Below are 24,026 nucleotides of genomic sequence, written 5' to 3'. Positions count from 1 at the left end.
ATTGTATATGCTCTCCTGTTACTATGGTGGGATAGAAAAATCTGGATACAAGCCTATATACAAACATATTTCCAGTGTATACTCATACTTTTTTCCCTTTGTTTATCCAGGACTGGAGATAAGAAAGCTATTGCCTGGAAGATCTTACCAAAGAAACCTTGCAAAAATCTGATGAACACTTTAAATAATTTATATCAGCAACTGGCAGAATGTGAGTGGGGAAATAGAGAATGATTGACGTCGGATATAGTGTGCCACAGTAACAGATAAATATAACTAGTAAATGTGTTCTTAAGTCACCCATTATGCTAAACATAATTACAGAATAATGTTTTCATACAGAAGAGCACAATTTGTGCTTTAAGTCCAAGGATTAGAACCCACATGGGGGCTTTTGAGATGGAGATTTGCATATATACATTGTGGAGCTCAGTAGATATCACTTTGTATTATCCTTGTACAAAAAAAAAGTCCTTATAGAAAGGGAATAATAATGCAAAGAGTAGGTCAGAAGCTAATAATATTCAGTTTTGTCATCAAAGCTGGCTCAAGTCTGCTGATACTTTGACAATTGAGATAACTTTGACAGTCAAACCGATAGTACTTTTGCTCTGATTCAGTGTTGCTTTATTCATGTAAATAATTCTACACCATATATGTTTTCCAGCCTTTACATTCAGGAAACAACCAAAAAATTATTCTAGGCCTTTTGTTAGCTGCAAGTTTATTTCAAAGATACCTAAATATGACTGACTGAGGAGAAAAAGTACCTGATACGTTAAGATGGGAGAAAAGATTGAAGTTTTCAAATGGAAGCTTTCTAGAAACATTGAGGTTTTAACTGTACAGCATTACTCTGTTTTTAAGTGGATGTTCCTAAGGAAAAACTGGTTGTTGACAGAATCCTCAGTTATTGCAGAACAAACTGCTTTGAACCTTCATCTAAATATCCAGAAAACTGGATAGGGATAATGTTAGTGAAGTAATTTAAAACATTTGGAAACGTTAGCTGGCCTCGAGTGTATTTATGTACTTGGGCATCATAGCGGAAAGGTTTTATGAAGTAGGAAGGAATTTGGCCAGCGCTCTGACATACCTGTCTGCTTACAGGGTTCTTTCCATAGACGATAGTGAGAGTCTGAGGAGCAATCATGCAAGGCAGTTGTAACATCAAGTAGCTGTGGTGATTGCTGTCACTAGAATTTAGTTGTCCTGCGTAGAATGTATAAAAACAGAAGTTTACTTACATATGCTGCACACAAAAAAAGTGTGTTACTGTTAAGTGATGCAAACTTTCAATTGCTTCAAAACTTCGATGTATTTTACGAAGTCTTTCTAGAAAAAAAATTAAAACCATATGTTCTCTGTAGTCTAGATTTTAAAAGTACTGATCATAAGTTCTCAATACAGATTAAGCTACTTAAATGTGTTATCAGAGTAAGGCTGCCTATAATTATATGATGTGGAAAGACAGTACTGAAACAATCCATTCCTGATTTTGAGACGTTATTAGAATGTTACCATAGTTTGTGTTTGTAGTATTGAAGTCTTAGCTAGAGTTCTGATGACTTTAGAAAACGTTGATAAATGTATCTCCTTTAAGAGCAGAGGTTTTACTAGATAATTTACAAAAATTACTGTTTTCTCTCCGCATCTTTCTATTGCGTTATGTTATGTTTTGATGGCTCCAGTTTGCATTTGATTGGTGTCTTTTTCTGTTTATATAAGTATTTAACATGCATAGTCCGCTTGTTAAGAACACTCTGAAATGAAAGGCTCTGTAAAAGAATATATACATCCCATCTATGTCTTTGTCCTTAAAATATGCTTATTTAAGCAGCTCTTGTATAAATTTTCACATGTTTATATAAGCAGATTTGAGATTTTTTTTAAGCTCTGTCCATATTGGTTCCTTCTGTTGCTGTAGTAACTAACGTACTGAAAAGGTAAATTTATCTTGCTTTTAGTGTTATCCAGACATTCATAATTTGTATAAGGTCAAGCTGAATCCATTGTCGCATATCGTGATTGACTTTAATAGCTCAGCAGTAAGTGAATCTAGTAGGATAAAGAATTTTTTTTGGTCAATACTGAGGAAAATCAATGCAAAGCATTATAATGTTTTTGTTGTTCACAGTGCAGCAAAGACCAAGAGAAGATGCGTTAATGGAACTAGCAATGAATGACTATGATTTTAATTCTGGGAAGAAACTACATCTGTTAGATTTGGAGATCCAGGAAGCGTTTCTGTGTTTCATGGCCTCAATACTAAAAGGTTATAGGTCTTACCTGAGGCCAATAACAGAGGCACCCTCTGAAACAGCCACAGATGCAAGTTCTCTCTTTGAACTACAAGGTAAAGAGTCATAAGCTTGTGTTATATATATTAATTTGTTATTTCAGATTCTCTCTTACTCAAAGAATAAAAACGTTTGCAGTGTTAGTACTGTGAATGATGGTAGAAATTCAAGTGCAGAAGAAATTTCATAGTAGTGGCAGAGATAACAGAAAGCTTATTGCTCCTTAGTGTAAAGTGTGGTGACTTCCTTTTTTTTCTAGGCATTCTTACATGCTTCTGATCTCATTTTACAGGTTTTCTCAAAAGTAGAGATCGCTCACATCAGAAGTTCTATACATTGATGACCAAAACTCAGATGTTTATTCGCTTCATTGAAGAGTGTTCATTTGTCAGTGATAAGGATGCAAGCCTTGCATTTTTTGATGACTGCGTAGATAAAGTAAGCAAGTCTTCATATGCATTGTGTTGTTTTTTAAATGTCTCCAGTTGCTTACGTTGTCTGATATACTACATGGCAGAATATATTTGAAATATAAACTTATTTCAGCCTCTTTCTACTTCTTTTCTTTTTTCCTAGTTTCCTACTGGAGTCTTCCATTTTCCTTTTTTTTCTTTATTGGGCTGCATTTCATACTCTGGAAAGTCTAAATATATTATGAGAACAAATCAGCACTGCTAATTTTCACAACTGAAATCTGCAGTCTTATTTCTCTGTTTGCTTCTCCTGTAACACAAAAGAAGTTGTATGAATATTATAAGAAATTCTACAGGTAGCCAGTAAGACAAGTAGGTGTAACATTCTATTCTGGGACACTGATGTTTAAGTAATGCACATGTTGTCTACGATTTCCTGTGAAGTAGGTCACCAGCTGTTTATTCCATAATACTGAAGACTCTGTAAATTGTTATTTTGCAGAAAAGAAAGTGCAAAAGAGCTAAAGTGAACTGACGTTTGACAAACAAATCTGAATTCAGTTAAGCTTAAGTTTGAGATGAATATAAATGTACGCTATCGTGATATTTAATGTTCTTTATAGCTTTTGTTAGTCTGAATATTTTATTAGTAGTGGTTCTCAAAAGTGTGCTTCACCAGTTTACTGCATGAGTTTACAGGTATTTGTAGGTTGTAAATTGACTTAAATATGAATATTTATGTAATGTTCACTCTGATGCTAAAGTTCAGTTGAAAGGTCTACAGCATGTAGTGCTTGCTTTACTGCATGCCAGTTAGCGTTTAAAAATGGGAGGTATCATAAACAGGAAAATACAGCAGTGACTAAATACTTCTGGACGCTCCTTAGTCTTCATTGTGTTGCAGGTTCTCCCTGACTAATGTTAAATAGGGTTTTTATTCAAAATGCAGTTACTACGTAAAGTGTCAGATTCTATCTATTGTTCTGTTTCGTCTTGTGGAATGGTTTATGAGGGCACTGAAATTGGTGTCCTAGCTAATGTTATTTTACCTCGGAATTCAAACAGGTCTCCTGAAAGAGTAGTGCTTAGGCTGGTGATGCCACTGGGAAGATTGCAACTAATATATTGGAGCTTTCACCTTTTCTTAAAGGTTAAGTAGGTGCTTGCACAGCTGAAGCTGAGGCTCATCTGTTCTAATGCCAGTCATTCTGCTAATTGATGCTGTTGACAGCTTCTTTCCAGTATGAAAATGCTCATGACAGTGCCAGGAGAATAAACCTTACATAACACACTCGTAATTCTCCAACTTGTATTTCTGGCAGTGATGATTTCTTTGTTTTGAGGGGACAACTTCCTCTGTTCCAGAGCTAATTGTGGGGAAATTGACACATTGGTAATACTGTGTATAGGATTTGCCATGGTTTTAGAATTTGCTTGCAAAACTAGGTTTTCATTGAAATGAGGAAGGTGGTTCCCATGTAAGATCTCATTGAACAATGGTACATTTCCTTCATCCTCTCCTTCCTGATTCTTTTTTTTAAATTTCTGATACAGTGCTTACGGTACAGAAAGAGTCAAGGTATTAAAGTGTACCAAGGAGTGCTGTAGGAACTAGAGTTTTAGGCAGGGTGTTTCATCTTGATGCCCAGATATCTAACCTAATGATAACAATTGAGTGAATATTTTCTTATATATTAATGTCTTTCACTAGGTGAATCAGTACCTGAAAGGGTATACGTGGAAGAGTGATGTCATGGATTGAATGATGATAGAACAGTTTCTCATGGGTTGTTACAAACCACCGGGTTGAGACAAATCTTTTGTACCATGAAATTAGTTACCCAAAAAATATTACTTAAGCCCGGCCTCAAATCATTTACAAGAATATTTTAAGCTGAAGAATAATCTGTTCTACATGTTATTTTATCCCAGACAGCAGACAAAATGGGTAATTAAGAATCTCTTCTGCTGGTGAGAGGCATTGGCTAATTGTCTCAAGTTTTCATTTTCCCATGAACTCAAAAATTACTTCAATTTGGAACATATTTAAGCTACTGACTTTATTGTATTTCACTGCTGAAACTTGTAGTTCTGGGTTTTTTACATTCTTAGAAGATTTCATTTATTTCTATGTTTCAGGAGCCATATGTCCTTGCTACTTGGCTGATTAGATTTGCTAATACTTTCCATCTGTCTCATGCAGTAAATTGTGTAATTAAGAGCACCTCTTTGTATGTTTATCAAATTTTAAACATTTAAGAATTCTACTGAAACTACTTGATATATTTCCACCTCTCTGGAGGGAGCGAACTGTAGAAGATGTCATTTTTTTGTGTGAATCTTCTATTGCTAAACTTCTAAGGCATGAAGAACATACATCTTTGGGTTCCACTGGCTGCTTATTAGTTTCATTGAAAGAACGTACCATTTGGCTGTAATTTGATCTCCATTTAAACCATTTAAATAATGGCTATAAATGTAAACTGTGACGGTATTTGAACTGAACACTGGCACTATCAGTATCTGAAAAAAGTGCGTTCTGTGTGCTGGGAAGTAAATAGCTTTTTGATAGTCCCAACTCTTTGAGAGGGAGACGTCTCACCCCGCAAGCAGAAGCAGCACTTAGGAGGTATTGGAGCAGACAGAATTGGTGACAGACGATCAGAGACAAAGCAATGCAAATACCAGTACAAATATTAACTGAAGGCTTGCATGTGGAATGTAATACACATTGTATTAGCTCTGTTCTTGGTGGTTTCTGTGATGGGAACAGTAGCAACAGAAGCGTGTAGTACTTTGTTAAAGACTCTTCATCTTTTTCTCAAAAGGAAGCAGTTCATAATTTCCCAGAGTCTTTTTTGGAGTGGCTGAGTTTTGCTTTGGTTCTTTAATTTTTTTCTCACAATCAACGGAATAAAATGCCTTTGGTTGATTGTTGGACAGTTTTCTCCCACTTGATCCTGCAGTTTGCTGCTTTGAGATTTGCCTGGAGCATGCTGCTGTTGATAAAGCAGGGGAATTAATTTGCAGAGTAAGCTACCTTTGAAACTCCTCAGCCCTGTGGTCTACTAGAGACTCTTGACTGAAGGTAGCGTTGCTGCGATCAACCTCTTTCCCTCAACAACAGCCAGGCTAGCAGAGCAAAGACACACGGTCAAATTACCAATTACAAAGATGAAAACAAAACAAATGTGGCCAAAATTTCTGCTTTCTGATAATATTGCAAGTTGCCTTTCTCAGCCATGAAGTGAATTGCAGTCCTGGCTATGAGAGAACAGGGCCGCCTGATGTCTGCTCTATTTTCGTACATACAACTGAGATGTTTGAAAGAGGAAAAAAGTCTTGAAGCTGCCCTTCACCTTTCAGATGATTTTTTCTTTTTAGAAAGGCCAAGCTACTTCTACCTCCTTTAGGTTAGGTGACTTTTTATTCCGTTATTTCTTCGAAGGTGTGTGTATTTCTATAATCTCTGCAAGCTATCATGATGCTAATGACTCTGCAATTAACTGAAATTTCCTGATAGTGTTGTCTATAGATTCTCCATAGGCTAGATGGTTGAATAGTTTGTTGCTATTTACAGTGCTTGAAATGGAGGTGAAAGAAGTTCTAATCTTTCATATTTAAAAATACAGTAAAAGTTACTGCTGCAGTTGCAAACACAGAAATGTTCTTATGCAGGACGATTAGCCTCTTTGTACAACTGCTTACGATAATCACCTGAAAATAGGCAAATCAGACTGTTTCATTGAGTGACTATCGGTTTGGTAAAGTTTACAAAAAAGATGCAACACTTACTATTCTCATAATTCCACAAGGCATCCGTACTCTTAAAATACAGACCTTTGATGCTGATGCAGACTCGGCATTGCTTGACCGTATGGCTGTAATGGCAGAAAATACCCTAACATTAGCAAACACTAGTAAATGCTTCTTTTAATTTCTCTAGGTAGATATGGACAAAACTGGGGAAACACGGCTTATAGAGCTGGATGAGTCATACAAGAGTGAGCATACAGTTTTCATAACACCACCGGAGATCCCTCATCTGCCAAATGGTGAAGAGCACCCTTTACAATACAGGTGACTTAAAAACACAGTAGGGTACTAGCCAAAATCATAACAGCTGCCCTTTTCTTGTTAGTTTCTATAATGTAGAATGTAATAGCCATGAAGTACAGATTTTTTCTTGTTGCTTTTTATTCTGCTGAAGTAAATGAAATGCCTAGTATGCCAGCTCTTTGGAAGTTTTAATGATTTTGTGTGTGTACACGTGCATGTCTGTGTGTACACAGAAGCAATAATACCTAATGAAGATGACTGTATATTCACATTACTTTCTGCTAGCTATTGACGTTTTTTAAAGTTAAAAGTAAAATTAATAGACTCAGTGTGTTGGCCTGCTGCTACTACTGATAATGATACAATCTGGAAATACTATTTTGAAAGAGTATGTTGCAGAGAATCACTGAAAATTGGTGTTACTAACTTAGTAATTATGTCAAATGAGTTTGTCTATTGGTTTCTTCGTTAATTCAAAGAAGCATTTTTAAATCTAATTTAATCTTTTAGGTAGTTTGTTATTGTTTATATTGATTTTTATAAGCCTCTGTGATGTGATGCTTGCTGGGGACTAAGACAGATCTTTGGATTAACCGGAATCAATACATACTAATACATCTGACACATTAATTAAAGGAAATGTTATTAAAGCAAATGTAGCTAACAATTTAAGTTGCTTACACTGAAATAACATGTCGAGAGACTGTTTTTGTGCAGACTTACGCTCATGAAATCATGCAGATGGTTTAGTAAACCACTTTGTCAATAGTGTCTTTTGAGGTTTTACTCCTGTATTTTCTGTTTCCTGTGTAGCTTCTAGTGCAACTGCGTAACTTTGTTTGCTGTTCTGCAGTGTGTTTGCTTTGGAATTACCTTGCGGGAGTTAAGTGACACATTTCTTTTTACAGCTATAATGGGTTTCCAGTATTAAAACTAGATTTGTTTGAACGACCTGAAGGATTTCTTACAACACCTAGTAACAAACTGTCCTCAAAAACCAGTAGTCCCAACAGCCCATCACCGATGTTCAGAAGAACTAAGCAGGTACTTGCAGGTATTCTTATAGTGTGAGCTACTTTTGGAAAACACCAGCTTGCTGCATTCATTTTCTGTTCAGCTGTAAAGACTGACATTGCTCATGGCAGCCTCCATGAGTATCAATGCCGGGTTGGATGGGGCTTTGAGCAATGGAAGGTGTCGCTGCCCATGGCAGGGGTTTTGGAACTAGCTGTTAATTAAAATCCCTTCCAACCCAAACCATTCTGTGATAAACTGTTGGGCTTCCACATCCACTTCTTGTTTGAACAACATATTCAATAATGTAGTTCCTGTAGATAAAATGATGCATGTTTGGTTTTAACATGTAGATTTGTGTAATGTCTGTGTAAATAAACAAATAATGTTTTTTGATACTTTGCAGGAAATTAAATCTGCACATAAAATTGCTAAGAAGTACTCATCTATACCACAGATGTGGTCCAAGTGTTTGCTACGTCACTGCTATGGTCTTTGGTTTATCTGCCTTCCTGCATATGTGAAAGTGTGCCATTCAAAAGTTAGGGCTCTGAGAACTGCATATGATGTCCTACAAAAAATGCATACGAAAAAAATAGATCCGCCTGATGAGGTAAAATAAGCCAACCCCAGAAATAGCCTGCAGTTTTAATGAATGGAGTATGTATTTGACTGTGGAAGGACAACACTAAATGTGTGTATTTTCAGGTGTGCTACCGAGTACTTATGCAACTGTGTGGACAGTATGGTCAGCCTGTGCTAGCAGTGAGAGTACTTTTTGAAATGCAGAAAGCTGGCGTTGACCCTAATGCCATTACTTATGGCTATTACAATAAGGTAAGTATTTTCAAAGGGGGTGTGTGTGTGTGAGCATTTTTATCCGGGCAAATAGAAGCAATTAAAATAAGCTTCAGTTCAGATGTAATTCTATCATTTCAAGTAATCAGAAGAAATTCAAGACAGAATAATTATGTTGTCTTCACCTTTGTAGGTTTAGAAATCTACTTTTATAACTGCCAATGTAACCCAGTTTGAAATGAAATTAATGATTCATGCCTGACTGTTCCTTTTGATGACTTTATTTGACTTTGATATTTCCAAAATAGGCCGTTTTGGAAAGTACATGGCCTTCAAGCAATCGAGGTGGCTATTTCCTATGGATGAAGATAAGAAACGTCGTTTTAGGAATAGCACAATTCAAAAGAGCATTGAAAAAACTGCCAGCAAGCACATCGCATGCAGCCCTTCCTGGTAGAGTATTTAAGTACTTTTCTTTATCTCAACGCTGACAAATTATTTCAAATATCTTTCTGTCGTGTATTTCAAATAACTTTCTATTAAATAACATAATCATCTTTACTCTATTTTTTCCCTTTTTATGATAGGGGGGCTTTCAGACTTCAGCAACAACACATTCAAAGAAGAAATCAGGCAAGGGAAAACATGTCTTCAAGATATACAAGAACAAAAAGAAGACAAGAGAGAGAGTGACTCAAGTTCTTGTATGTATCTTGTGAATACAGATATCTAGTTCACTGTGGATATATGGGGATTTCAGCAGAGCTATGTGGGGCAATTGATTGTTTTACAATGCATGTATGTGTTCTTTTCTCTAAGTGTAACTAACTTAGATTTTAAAATTGCAGTTCTTTTTCCCTCCTCAGTTTCAATTAGTTATGATAATAGAAAAGCCTAATGATAATTAAAGCATAATGGTATTGTCTTTCAAAAAATTAAAATTGCTTTAAAGTCTTAATCAACCGGAAGGCCGCTTCTACCAGGCTGTTTGCATCCTAAATCCCATAAGAGGAGAATGACTAAGTATTTGCAGGTCTGTGAGATCAGGTCTAAATTATTAATCTCCCTGGAATTCCTCTAAATCAAGGAGATCAAAATGAGAAGGGCTTTGGATTTGCTGTGTTTCTGCTGTGTCAGGTTTCTGCTCATTACTTCCTTAACTGTAGTTGGGAAGCGTAAACTTTTTATGAAAATCTGTAGCAATAAGATTTTTAGTAGTCATACATTTGCATACACACAGTTCCCCATACACACTCATTGAAAATACTCTTTGTAATAAAAGTTGTCCTTGTAATATAATTATTTTATATTTTTCAGTATATTTTCCCTACAACTGTTGCAAAAGTCATGTTGGCAATGAAATGTCCATAGATCAATTCTAGGTTGAAAATCTTTGCACAACTAAATATCAACATATGTATTATGGAATATATGCAACAAGCTGTCATTTAATCCTGCTTGAAATGTCTAATAGGTAATGAAAACTTGTTTTAAATTAAGTCGCTTTGATTCGAAAGAACTGTTTGTCCATTTCTGTACACAGTGTCCGAAGTGGAGAGCGCAAAAGGGAGCGGTGATTGTCTACCTAAACTAAATTATCATAACTCAAGCAATGCCAAAGCCGCTTCTAGCATAGTGCGGCTCAATGGTACCGTTGACAATACGACAGCAGAAGCTAGCACTGGTAAGTGGAGGAAAAAAAAAGTTTGGATTCTTGTGTAGGTTTGCCTATATGTATTTCATTTTCAGTAAGACCTCTATGTAGCATGCCTTGAGGTTTTTTGTCCACATAACTTGCTGGATTTTATGGGTGTAAGAGCAATGGCCAATAATATTGGTGTGAGTGTGTTTAGGTTAGAGGCTGCATATGCTATTTCCAGATGTCTGAATAGTCTGCGTTTCCAGATTTATTTCTTTCATTTCTCTTTTTTTTGCTATATTTTACATCTGCTTACAAAATCCTGAGTCTAGTATAGTTAAAAGACACTTTTAATTTCACAAGTAACAAATGATGTCAAATCTGGCTACTATAATACTGTTATCTGGACTTGAAATACTGTAATGTTGTCCTTTAAACTCTGTGTCCTTATGCCCTGACAAAACAACAAAAATTTCGATGACAAGAGCTCCTGTTGTAAGCTCTATTTCTAATACATCAGATTAGAAAGTGTTCCTTATTTGCTATTTCCTAGACATCTTTGCTATCGTAGCTTTCAAACATCTTAATAATGGAGTACTTCTGATGGGCAAGTAATATAGAGGTTAATTTTTTTAAGCGTCGTTTTTTTAAAAAAGCTATGACTGTGGTCATCTCAACTTTTTGATCACTAGTACAATACATAGCGAATTTCATCTCTTAGTGTTGTAATTTGTTTGAAAGATGAAGCAAACTTGTATTCTTTTGTAACTTTGTTTAGTTTTCTTGCATAGCAAGAAGTAAAGTACCTTATTTCATCTGTTTTCCAGAGAGTTCTGCAGGATTGTTGTTTACATCATCTTTTGAGGATGCCAATGAAGCAGAAGTCATAAAAAGTAAATCCTTAAGAAAGAGACATAAAAGTGCAGTAGAATCTGACTTGAGGGAGATACCATGGGAAAGCAGGAACCGTAATCTGAGTGGAGATGGCTTAGTGGGACTCATGATCAATAGAATAAATCAGGAAGCAAACCCTGGAGAAATAGTTGAAAAACTAGGAGCTGATGCCAAAATCCTATCTAGTGCATTACAGAAAAGCATAAGGCCAAAAACTCTTAATATCAGAACTTCCTCTTTAGGATCTAAGAGAGAAAGTCTGGAGAAAGAGTCTAGTGATGAAGATGCAGCTTTTGATTGCAGTTTTACAGATAAAACAGAGTCTCCAGTTATCTTTGATTTGGAAGACTTGGATGCTGAACCTGAAACATCTACAACAGCGAAGTCCTCCAGTGAAAAACCTAAAAGGCTGCAGCGAAAGAGCAGCTTTCCAGTAAAGCCAGTTGAAAAGACAGATGTTGAAACTGGATTTGATCCACTGTCCCTGCTAGTTGCTGAGACAGAACAGCAGAAAGAGGATGAGGAAGAGGATGACGATAGGAGCGTTTCAACCCCATCTGCAAGGCGAGATTTAGCTGAAGAAATAGTCATGTATATGAACAACATGAGCAGCCCTTTGTCAAGTCGTGCCCCAAGCATTGAGTTGCAAAAACCCTTCGATGACAAAAGCGCGAATAAAAAGAGCCCAACGGTTATCCAACCGTGTAGGAGGTCCAGCCTTCCCCCAAACTCCCCAAGGCCTTCCAGTCTTACCAAATCCAAGAGTTATCACATGAAAACTGAAGAAAAGCCGAGAGAGAGGTTTTGGTCCTCGCCAGCATATTCCCCAAACAGTCCAGCAAAAGAACATCCACAGGAGGCAACTAGTGCATTAACACTTGTGTCCTCACCGTCATTCAACCTGGATACACTGTTAACACCTAAATTTGATGTTCTAAAAAGCAGCATGTTTTCTGCTGGAAAAGGGGTTGCAGAAAAGGCTAGCAAGTGGTACTCGAAATTTACAATGTATGCTGCATCCTCAAAGGTAAATCTTTGTCATTACTTCTTGTATTAGATACTGTGGAAAACAAAACCAAATTTTTTTACAAAGGTTTTTTCCTTTATTTATGTTTAATCACTGACTGCTATGTGAATCCCCAATTTGAATGACATGCATGCTGGTGAACAGTTTAAAGTGTTTTAATCATGTTTGAATTGCCGGGGCCTTACTGTTTCATTGGAGACAATAAAATTGATTCTATAAAAAGCATCAATGGATTTTCTTTAAAGTAGTTACATATTGTAGAAGTTTAGGCGTTGCATGGGTTCAGCGTATATTTAATGGAAGAAGTATGCTGTAGTGTGTTGACTAATTTTGCACTGAGATCATTTGGTTAGAATGTTTTTTTCCTGTGATCAGCTCAAACCAAAACTCATTTATTCCTAAACCTTGAGAATGAAAACAGATGCAGTTTGCTGGTGTTACCACTATATGGTCTTGATGTGGTTAAAATCAATTGGAGAATAATTAGAGAGTCAATGATGTCTTGTCTATTCTATGTGTTCCTACAAGTGCTCTGATAGCAATCAGGAAAAAGTTGTAGGGTTAAAAAGTTTGTCTTCTAACAGAAAGATCTAAATGAAAAATCTTCACAAAAAGAATCTTCATGTAGCTATTTAGTGGGTGAAACTCACCTTGTTTCATGTTGGTTCTGCATACAGATCTGAGCTGAGTGACTTCCCAAGGAGGTAAATTCATGCCTTGAACTTAGTGACGCAAAGAAATTTGCCTCTTATTTTCAGAAATATTTTGCTTTTCCTTTTCTCAGTGGAATTTGCTTTCTTGTCTCAGGATCAAAATTCAGACCGAGCAAGTGTTTCATCTCTTGGAGCTCTAGATTCAGAATCTACTTCGTTAACTGATGAAGATGTCTGCAATGACTTTGAAAGTGCTTCTCCTCAGGAGAATACCACGTCAGAAATTAAGGGAATTGGCCTAAGCAGGACAAGCCTAGAAAGCTCAGCTTCCCATGATGGCTCATCAAAGCAATTTGACCACTGTGGTAAGAGAGAGCTTTTGTGTTGCATTCATTGATCTGAACAAAGTATTTATGAAAGAAGAACTTCTAAAACAGAATTCTTGGCTTTGGATCATTTTAAACATGAAGTATTTATGGGGGGTGAAAATAGTGTATGTTTTTTGTCTTCCTACTTGCAAGCTACTACTCATGCAGGTAGGTCCAGACCTATGGACATTTTATTGTAGAAACTTGTTTTGGGTGTTATTTCTTGAGGAGTAGCTTGCAGAGTTAACATCCTGTGCCTAAATAAGTTTCTGGGTGAGGCGCTTTGGGCCCTTCAGTATTCACCTAATCATCATGTTTTCTGGAGGTCGCCATTGAGGCTGATTGTCGAATAGACTTTGACTGTATTATTTCTAATCGGTGCTGAAGGATTGGTAGGCTTGTATCGAACTACAGTGTTTTAAGCTAATCAAGATGAAAAGAAGGCCTGCTTAAATTCTTCTGCTTAGCACCTGGAAGAATTTGTCTAGATTTGGTTCCCCGTTCTGTGGCATGTGGAGGAACTGGAGAGGGGCAGCAGAGGTTGCCATGATGGGCAGATTTCAGGAGCGTCTTGAGGCTGAAAGGGGCTGGGTTCATTTAGAGTGGTGAAAGAGGAGGCTCAGGGACATGTACAATCACAAGTAGCACCTCTTACCCTTCCTTACTTTTTGTCTGGACAGAAAGTGTGGATATGAATTACTGTAAAAGTTGTTTCCAAGCTGCCAACTGTTGGAAAAGAAGAAAACTGGACATATGGAAATTCTGTGTTGGTAGATTGCATTTTCACTGGTGTTGGTGCTGGGCAGATGGCAGCCTCACGCTCCAGCTTTGCAGTTCTTTCTCTCTGAAGTGTATCTGATTTGCTGCGTCTTCCATCACACACTTTATAACTGCAGAATTGTTTGACCAGAAAGACAGTTTACTGAAATTGCGTATTCTGGATAATTAATACTTTGGGTTTCTTTTTTTTTGTTAATAGGTTCTCTTTCCAAGTTTCCTTTACCTGACAAATCTGAGTTGATATCTTCTTGCAGTACCAGTAGTACCAGTGTGTTTCAGAACTACGCTATGGAGGTACAGGATGATTTACTCATACTGATTTGATAGACTAAAAGCTTATGTCTTCAAAATGTAAAATCCAAATCTCAATTTAAAGTTCAAGGTCAAAACCAACCCACTGGAAGATAAATAGTTCTGTAACAGAGTAGGTTTTTGTGTATTTCATGAGCATAGGTCCTGATACCAGTCTAAACCAAGACTTTCCAAATCTATTTGCATTTAATAGTCTTTTCAGACAGTGTTCATTCCAGTCATTTTCCACATAACTTGTCTTCTATTACAATTTGGATTTAAGATTTAATTAATGAATTTGGATTTAACTATTCCAACCTAAGCAAGAAAATGAACATTTGGCCAAACTTGTATATAGGTGGTGAGCAATATTCATCTAAGGGCAAAGATTTTTTACCTATAGTGCTGTTTAAGTGCTTTGTAAAATAAAAGTCATTTTGAGAATGTGTAATGGTGGAATTCTGTTATCTGCTGTATGCAGGTCCTTATCTCAAGCTGTTCGCGATGCCGAACTTGTGACTGTTTGGTTCACGATGAAGAAATCATGGCAGGTTGGACAGCAGATGATTCAAATCTCAATACTACATGTCCTTTCTGTGGCAATTTATTTTTGCCTTTTTTAAGCATAGAAATCAGAGATCTTCGGCGACCTGGAAGGTAATAACACATTATTTGAATTTTCCTCAGTTTTGAATGCTCATTTTTGTGATGTTTTTTGTAGTTTTTATAAAGATAATGTTAAGCTTTTGTTTTCCATGCAGGTATTTTCTGAAGTCCAGCCCATCTACAGAAAACATGCAGTTCCCATCACTTTCTTCAAATCAAAGTGGGAAGTTCTGTAACACAGCAGCTACTGTTGGCCTTGCTACATCTCTAATGTCTGTTCAAGAGGATTTAAATTCAGATAGGTAAACATGCATATTCTGGTTCTATTTACATAGAAATTATTTTTTTCTTTGTGGATGTGCACTTATTCCTTATTAAATTTTGTAAGACACTTAGGTTCTCTGAAGAGAAGTTGATTTAAGAGAGGATCTCCTCACTGCCTCTTCCTTGCCTCTAAATTGGCTGCGCTGTGCTCTTTCAACATGGTGTTCAGCTTCATCCATGATATAAAAATTCATAGAGACACCTGTAATTCTGCAGCTTTTGTCAACTCTTAGGATGTTTGTATCCACTACCAGTGCAAGGGGAGATAAAACTTCCTCTCTAGCATCAGTGTGGTGGCTGACAAGGTAGAACTTGCAGTGTCAGGTCAGCTATTTAGTCAGGTCTATTCTATGGGACTTCTAGTTTTGTTCCTACCTGTTCGCATACATGTTTGAGCACTCAAAGAAAAACAATGCTGACATTCTTAACTTTTTATTTTCCCCTAGCAAATCTAAGCAGCATGACAGTATTTGTGCCAGAAGTATCCAGATCCCTTCAGGAAGAAGACAAAATGCCTCTGGGTCAGAATGTACGAGTCACCCTGTAGCAAGGAGTATCAGTACTTTTGGTCCATTGGAAGAGGACGAGAAGGAAAACCAGAAGATCAACCATATCATTCCTACTGGTAGCCTGCCTGCTACTTTGCAAGGACCAACAGTGTGTAGTTTTTCTACCTTAAATGTCACTGTTTCAAGCGTGCAATAGATTCAAAAAAATGTGAAAACATTAATTAGGAAAACAGAATTAACTATCCAGAGTTACCAGGAATAGTAGGTTGTATTATTTATACTAAGATTTGTTGCATTTAGCTGTTGGTATCTCCCATAGGAAACAAAAGCATTCATAAGATGTTATAAAGACAGTTACGTTCCAATTAACAGCATTTTTTCTCTTTTGTTTTTTATCGTAGGATTCCTTGGGCCTAGAATGGCGCTTACCTAGTCCTGATCCTATAACGGTTCCTTACCTCAGTCCTCTGGTGGTATGGAAAGAGCTTGAGAGCTTACTCGAAAATGAAGGAGATCATGCAATAACCGTGGCAGACTTTGTAGATCATCATCCTATTGTGTTCTGGAATTTGGTGTGGTATTTCAGACGCTTGGACTTGCCTAGCAACTTACCAGGATTAATTCTTTCTTCTGAGCACTGTAATAAAAACTCAAAGGTATGGAAGCAGATAAGGAATCATTAGTTATTTCAATAACTCTCAGGAATGTGTCATACAATATATTGGGCCCAGTCCTGAACTGATAAAGAATGTGTCAACTGCAGGGAAATAGCATAAATCCAGAATTTGGGCTCAGCAGTACTTGTGTGGGGTGTTTAGCTCTTACTAGTCATACTGTGGTTTGTATCTTCAGTTACAAAGACAGTAAGTTTCTGATTGGTTTCATTGTGCCTTGATGGCAAGTTGAGCAGTAGGAGGAGGGAGAAGGAGGTTATGATTTTAGAAGTGTAGGAGGATGCACAAAATACTTGCTACATGTCACTGACATTCTGTTCAGTTTTGGCTTTCTCTGTGAACAACCTGGTTTTACAGCAGTTGAATATTAAAAGTTTTTTGCCATGAGACCTGTAGATTTGAAGATATATTTGAAATATGAAAGTTTTCCTTACTTTGTAATAAAATACCTTTTATGTATGCATTCTCCTGTTCAGATCCCACGAAACTGTATGTCAGAGGACAGTAAATATGTTCTTATTCAGATGCTATGGGACAATATGAAATTGCATCAGGATCCAAGGCAGCCTCTGTATATTTTGTGGAATGCTCAGAGTAAGCTTTGTTTCTTGTGGTTTCTTTTTTTAGTGCAGGTTTTTTAATGTTGTTTTTCTGTGTTATAATAACTTTCGTTTTGAGCAACTGAAGAATGTGTTTTGAAAAAAAAGATTTCTTTGTGGATAGATCACACGAGATACATGACCGATCTTTGATCATACTGCTTTTTGTCTTGCAGGTCAAAATCGCACTCTTTTGTTTGAGAGTGAGTGTTAAGTTTGGTGTTGCTATTGTGACATGTTCTGGGAGGGAGGGTGGCTGTATGCTTAGCAGTAAAGTGCTTGAACAAATTTAGTTTTCCAGCATATCTGTTCCAAATCATTGACCTGTATTTCCAATGGCTTTTTCATCATTGTGAAGGGGCAAATAAGAGGGAATATGTCCATATCTTATATGGACAGTTTATCCACTTAGCTTGTTTTCTTATTTTTTGGAGTTTGCTTACTGAGGATTTTGTTGCCACTGTTAGATCATATGCCTGGAAATATGCCTCATGACCCATTACAGCTGTTGAGTTTTCTCCTATATGCTTTTTGTTTCTTTCCATTGATGCTATTTTGGTTGGATGCTTATTGTTCTTTGTTCATTACATGTATGCCATTTTTCACAGTTCTGTAGCATCCCACTTTTTAACAACTTTTTACTTGTTACACAAAGAATGTATTTATTCTTACAGCTTTTCTAATGTTTTTCAGCCCAGAAGTACCCGATGGTCCATTTATTGCAAAAAGATGATGATTCTTTTAATCAGGAGATCCTGAAAAGTATGGTGAAAAGTATTAAGATGAATGATGTGTACGGACCAATGAGCCAAATACTGGAGAGACTGAACAAATGGCCACATGTTAAAAGACAGAGGTAAGGATACAAACATGCCAATCTAGAGCAAGCTTGAACAGCAATAAGGCTATTGTAATACAAACAATATCTTTATAGTGTTTTTTAACAGAAAGATTCAGTTTTTCGGCAGCGTGCTTAAGCTTATCACACAGTTGGGTAAATATTTATCTTATTTTTTTGCTCTCCGTGCTACAGCCACCTCTGAGCGATGGCAAATCAAGTACAGAGTGTATATATGTGTATTTTGTTACTTAATATAACATACTTATAGATAATATATTTTAAATTTATATTTAAATATACTTAATACAAATTTAAAGATCAAACACAAGAAAAAACCACATCCCCTTATTTCTAGTATGTATCTGGGGAGTAAGAGGTGTTAAGTTTGCAGTAAAAAAAAAAAAGGGGGGGGGGGCTAAGAAGAGAGGCTAAGTCTAGTATTATGTAGCAAATTTTTTTCATTAGCAGTGGAGTTAGAATTATTTTTCTATGACTATCTTTCCTGCCTGGATTTAATTTTTACTTGTAGGATATATAGCAGCCTTTTCAACAGCTGGAGCTTTGCCAAGGTGTTTATTTGATTGTATGCCCTCTTCATGATAATGTAGAAATGCAGAAAAGCAGACTCCTTACCTGTTTGTCACATTTGGTGGAATTTCCGCACAGATAAGCCACTTGTGGCCTAGGGGTGAGAATGCAGTCACATAGCTTCATTCCTTTATGAAACCAGGATAAGAAATGTCAAATGTATATAAATATATATAATATTTTTTTAAAAAAGGCTTATGATAGCTTTCCAATTCTGTCCTCTTTGCTTAAGAGGAAAGACTAATGAGTAGAGTGAATGGCAGGAGTTGAACTCTTCCTTCTTAAGTTGGTGTTCTTTGAGTTGCGGGTTGAATCACTGGTATGTTGAGTGCTTTAAGTGCATGCTTCGCTCTGGGGCCTGTTATAATAACCACTGGTGTGGTGGAAGTTGTCTCAAGGACCTACCCCAAGTGATCTCCGTATCTCAGGAGTCCAGAGCATTCTCCAGAGGTCAAAGCTGACAACGTTTTAGAGGTGATGATAGGGAACTATGTTCAAGGTGCCATTTCTTATCTTTAAATGATTCAAGCTCTTCTTAAGTGTAGGGTTTTTTGGTGGTATTTAGCATATAAATTGATGCTATTTTTGTTTTTTTCTACAATTTCAGGAGCCTTTATAGAGAAATATTATTTCTTTCACTTGTTGCCCTAGGAAGAGATAACATAGATATAGGTAAGTTTTATTATATGTGTTTATATGAATAATTCATGAATCTAAAAAAATCTACAGTTTATTTGCGTGTGTAATTCTGTAAGTGCTGAATAAGATGACTTTACACTGTTTGTATTTTTTTACTGCTGGTAAGTGTATTAGCTGTCGTTATATCTGGGTCATTGTTTCAAGCATGGTACATAAGGGTTGCTTTTCTATTTCTGCAGATGCTTTTGACAGAGAATACAAAATGGCCTATGATCGTCTCACAGCTAATCAAGTGAAGAATACTCATAATTGTGATAGACCACCAAGTACTGGAGTGATGGAATGCAGAAAGATTTTTGGAGAACCATATCTTTAAATATACCTAGATAAAGAGGAGATATCTATGGTGTATACCTGTGTAAAATAACCACTTCAGTCACAAGGAACATCTCAGTCTTCAGTGTTCAAGAACGTATGTACGAGTGTACCGTGGTAGACGGCCTTAGAAAAATTGGGCCTCTCTACAGTTGTGGAAATGGACAGAGTGAAACACGGGCCAAATATTATTTCCCTGTCTTTTGCCCTTAGTGCAAATCAATGTATAGAAAGGAAGATTCTAAACAAAGCAAGTCTCCTAACTTGGGACAACATAATACAGTTCCCTTATTTAAAAATAAAATAAAAATAAAAATGATAAAACAGGTGGACAGAAACAATGCACTGAAACTAACATGAGCAAAGCAAATTTTTCGAAATCTATTGTTTACATAGAATATTCATGATGTTATGAAGAGCATACAAAGTTGTATTATACGTATTTTAAATTGTTTATAGTAAGTTGATATTTTTTTATTTTTTTTAAATTACTGGAGCGAATTTTAAATGGACTTGCTGAATAAGCAATACAGTGCTTATTTGTTTTGCAGGACACTGCTATTTATAGTAACTTGTCCAGTTACTTTTGAAGAGTGATTTTTTTTTTTTAAAGCAGAATAGAAATTGTAAACCTTCACCTAGACAGTACTCTAGATACAGGATTTCTCTCATGCACACATGGAAAACTTGTTACCACCGCAATCAGAAGGAAGGTGTGGTGAATTTCTGTAGAACTCTACTAACAACACAGTGATATCTCTGTAAAACAATTCTGTAGGAGTATCTTTCTCTCCTGTTTCCCTCACTCTCCACTCCCCAGTAAAGAGAGAGTCTGTAGCATATTGAAGAGTCCTACAGATGATCTTACGGCATCAATGCATCTCAGCAGTTGATATTTGCTAACGTGACCTCATTACAGACATGATACAAAGCAAATAACAGCATGCAAGAAGTTCTTCATAAAAATGCAGTGTTCAGAGTCTTGGTGGATGTGTTTGAAACACACTAAATATGGCGCATATATAATGCTAATCCAAAGCTTTTAACTACAGTAGACAAAGCAATCTTGCTACAGGGAATATATAGGGAATGTAACTTATTGTGGCATATTGTGAATAGTTAAATGTTCTTGGAATGTCTAGTCTTTCTTTCACAAGCAAAACAAGCTTTTTTTTTTTTTGTGACGAATAATGCTATGTCAGTCCTTGTGGTGGAGTCATGGCTTTTTGAATTATGTCTTCTTGTTCTAGAGATTTCAAAAAAAAAATGTGTTCTCCATCACATAGCAATTTCACACCAGAAGGCAGGCTTACAGAGAAAATTTCAGAAGTCTTGTATGGAGGTGGGAATAGAGCCAATGAATTGTGTAAAATGCCCTAAACAAGTTAAGCTAGGCTTTAACAAATACCTTTATTTTTTTCTTTAATGGTTCTCCAGTTGTAATTCCTTTTAGTTGTTGTTGTAATAATTCTAAATATTTATCTGTTCCTGTAGATCTTGTATCTTGGTCTGCTTACCAGCAGGTATTTTTTTTTTTAATAAAATATCTTTAGTTTGCAAGTGTGATAATACAGCAATATTTAGGTAGGCTGAAAGGACGTAAACTTTAAAGCTCACACTTAGTTTATTAAATGAAATAGTGAGCCTCTTAGCAGCACTACTTCTCATTCAAGCCTCTGTGATGGTCTATGTAACCTCTTCCCAGTCCACTCTAAGGTAGTAAGAAGCTGCTCCCCAGGGAGAACAGACTTAAAATTTGTAGAGCTGCAGGTATACACTGATGCTAATTGCATCTTGAAGTAAATGCAGTCTTGCTGGATACTTTTGTTGGGTAATGAATGCCTCTTCTCTAGCGTGCTGCTAATCATGTAGCTGAGTTTTTGAGTTTTTTTTTTTTTTTTTTTTTTTAAGTTCCCCCCACTCTGAGGTGGAGCTGGCAATGTTACACTTACCAATGTTTTTCACATTTAATTTATTTTAACAATTTGTGATGCTCTCATTTGTACTGCCACACTTGTAAAGTATTCCTCATCCATGAGCTATAGCTACTTCTTCACCCGGGTACATTATTAACTATCAGTGTAGGGTGAACACGTACCCACTTCATTCTTCCAAGGTATTGTGAAAAATACCAGATTATTTTTTAACATTCATTGTAAATATCTTAGTGTGCATGTATGCTCTGCTCTGTACAGTAGCTACACTGTATTTACCAAGTAAAAACTGCATTCAGTAGTTGCTGTGTATATAAACTCACACGTATTTGTGCTGTGTACAGTGTAGTGCTCCCAGCTCTCTGCAGTTTTGTTTCCCACGTCATTTACCACTTGGGGCAGCCGCTGTTTTACAGCACCTTCAAGCCATGAAGGAAGGCAAATGCTTTTTCCAGAGCTGCTGTGGTGTGTTAGAGGTACTGAGCTATGAAGCAAGCTTCGCACACTCTATTTTAGTCTGGCAGAAGCAACTGAGCCTTGTCTCTAACCACCTCTCATTTACTAGGACATTACACTGTAACCGTGTGCTAGCACAAGAATAGATGCAACACTTGTAATTTGGCCCGCTTCCACCATTCGAGTCCCGACTTAGCTGTAAGTACTTCCAACTGTCTTGTATGTGTAATGCCAAGTTTGCCGCTTCATTCAGATATCAACAGTCCTGTCAGTATTATCAGAAGAGTATAAACTGTATCATGAAAAGGGTTTGTGTACGCATCATGAAGATAAACAATCCCGCATCCTCAGAGTTGCACTCCTGAAGCATTGCTGATGTTTATTTGGGTGTGCTTTTCAAAGAGTATCATGTAGTAGTCCATCAAGTGAAATCATTATACTTGTTTTATAAAGTCTGTTGCAAGTCAGTCCACTGTACAAATATTATAAAAGATGTAGTTGGAATAGTTGTTATACTTTAAGTGGGAAATTTTCCTCATTCATATCACAATAATGTTCCAAACGTAGGTCCTGGGTGGATAATTTTTAAGCATCATACAGTTCAATGTTGAAACAGTTTTCAAATCTCACTGTCCTTTATTAGAAAAGCGATTTGAGTATATTTTCCAGTACCGCAAAGATGGATAAATATTTGAGACATATTTTCAATTTAAAATTTTGTATGAACTGAATTTTCTCCTTTTGTGTACTAAATAACGCTTCTGTCAAAAACCTTAAAGGTTTTACACTTGCAGTGCAATATATATTTTGCTTTACTTATGGTTCCACTGGAATAATTATTGGAGATGAAATAGTGAAATGTGAATAGAAATCGTGCTGTTTCTCTGACACTGCTATTTCCCATTTTGAGGTTTGCTGTTGGTACAGTTACAGCCTGATGGATTAGATTGCCACTGACTGGTTAAGCGATTTGTACCCCAAGAAAAAGGCAATTCCTGCATGTAAAATCTTTGTATAACAAATGGGAGATGCAAATAGTAATAATAGAGAAGAGTATTTCTGGAAATTATCTCATTGCAATTTAAAAATGGTACTTTGTTAGTCTGCAAGCAGCACTTTTTAAATGAATGGTTGTAGATTTGTAAATATGTAATGTTTAAATTTTATTTACCAAAAATACAGTATGTTGGATGTTTGCTTTGGTTTGTAGTTCATTTAAAATATGCAAGTCAGTGTTCACAATGTTAAATTTTTTTGTCTCATCCAAAAAAGTTTTACAGTGAGTCAATAAAAAGCTTAAAATCCTTCTGGTTATTTTCCTTAACACTTTATTAGCTGGATTAGAATGACAGGAATGTCTGCAGCTCAACTACATCGTATGCTCACAAGAGACATTGTTAACAATAAACCTTTCAGGTTTGTTGATAGTTGATGCTAGTGGCATTTTTCATAGTGGTTGTATAGAAGACAGTACTAACAACAAGAGTTAGAGCTGGGAACATTGATCTGTAAGTTTCAGAGATCAGTGTCAGGATGAAAACCGAACTCAACTCTTTCAGCTTCCTCTTGTTGTAGTATGTCTGATTCCAGGTTTTAGCTTTCACTAGCAGTAATGTGGTATTCTAACCCAGATCTGCTTGGTCTCTTTAACGTATGATATAAGTTCATATAATACCACACTTGTGTTGGTAGCACTCACCATGAGTTTTAGGGATTGTATTGCATCTGATCACAGTTTAAAAGAAGCCATATGGATAGCTTCCGTGATTGCTGTGCAACTCTCAAATCCTGTGTTCTTCTGCATGCAGAAATAACTCTTACTGTTTTGCTTTTTCCTTGAAAACCTTAGTGTTACGGTTCCACTAGCCTTAGGAGGCCAGCAAGAAGGATCTCTTCAGATGTGCTTCGCATGTTCTGTGTAGAGTTTCTTGGACATATGACACGAATATTGATTATAGATGCTTCATAGTGGCTTTCACTTAAAAGGATGAAAACTGCCTCCATGTAGGGAAGTCATGGCAAACTAGCTACAACACAAACCTCTGGAACTGGTGTGTTCGTTGCTTTCATGCAATTTGAGGGAGTTCATTTCTGAGATGGAGAAAGTGTGTCTACGCAGGGCTTCTGAGCAGTATAGTTCTGTAAGGGCAAGCCATAAAGGTCTGTTTCTCTTCCCATTAAGTAAAGATCATTGATTTTGAGTTTAAGCAGTTTATTAGATAAAATGGAGTGTGATTCTGAAAAT

The 24,026-nt window shown here is 36.5% G+C and overlaps 1 protein-coding gene across 5 annotated transcripts in view; it reads left to right on the top strand.

Annotated features, from left to right (window-relative positions):
• Nucleotides 1–23,086, top strand: part of DENND4A (DENN domain containing 4A) — a 50,439-nt gene extending 27,353 nt beyond the window's left edge. For 4 of the 5 annotated variants that reach the window (XM_035335591.1, XM_035335593.1, XM_035335590.1 and 1 more), the window contains 22 exons: nt 111–211; nt 2,138–2,356; nt 2,593–2,738; nt 6,660–6,793; nt 7,681–7,816; nt 8,193–8,399; nt 8,495–8,623; nt 8,893–9,037; nt 9,172–9,288; nt 10,128–10,268; nt 11,051–12,144; nt 12,952–13,162; nt 14,145–14,239; nt 14,718–14,893; nt 14,998–15,144; nt 15,613–15,823; nt 16,077–16,331; nt 16,826–16,943; nt 17,125–17,151; nt 17,642–17,804; nt 18,985–19,049; nt 19,256–23,086. In XM_035335591.1, coding sequence (XP_035191482.1) covers nt 111–211; nt 2,138–2,356; nt 2,593–2,738; nt 6,660–6,793; nt 7,681–7,816; nt 8,193–8,399; nt 8,495–8,623; nt 8,893–9,037; nt 9,172–9,288; nt 10,128–10,268; nt 11,051–12,144; nt 12,952–13,162; nt 14,145–14,239; nt 14,718–14,893; nt 14,998–15,144; nt 15,613–15,823; nt 16,077–16,331; nt 16,826–16,943; nt 17,125–17,151; nt 17,642–17,804; nt 18,985–19,049; nt 19,256–19,392 — 4,174 coding nt within the window. In that variant the 3' untranslated portion in view covers nt 19,393–23,086. The remainder of the gene's footprint in view (nt 1–110; nt 212–2,137; nt 2,357–2,592; nt 2,739–6,659; nt 6,794–7,680; nt 7,817–8,192; nt 8,400–8,494; nt 8,624–8,892; nt 9,038–9,171; nt 9,289–10,127; nt 10,269–11,050; nt 12,145–12,951; nt 13,163–14,144; nt 14,240–14,717; nt 14,894–14,997; nt 15,145–15,612; nt 15,824–16,076; nt 16,332–16,825; nt 16,944–17,124; nt 17,152–17,641; nt 17,805–18,984; nt 19,050–19,255) is intronic. The other variant, XM_035335594.1, reaches the window with a different exon arrangement.
• Nucleotides 23,087–24,026: the final 940 nt, after the last annotated feature.

Source organism: Oxyura jamaicensis, chromosome 10 (genome assembly GCF_011077185.1).
Source record: "Oxyura jamaicensis isolate SHBP4307 breed ruddy duck chromosome 10, BPBGC_Ojam_1.0, whole genome shotgun sequence".
NCBI classification, from domain to species: domain Eukaryota; kingdom Metazoa; phylum Chordata; class Aves; order Anseriformes; family Anatidae; genus Oxyura; species Oxyura jamaicensis.
The sequence above is the reverse complement of the archived record's forward strand: the minus strand, read 5'-3'. Positions and strand labels throughout refer to the sequence as shown.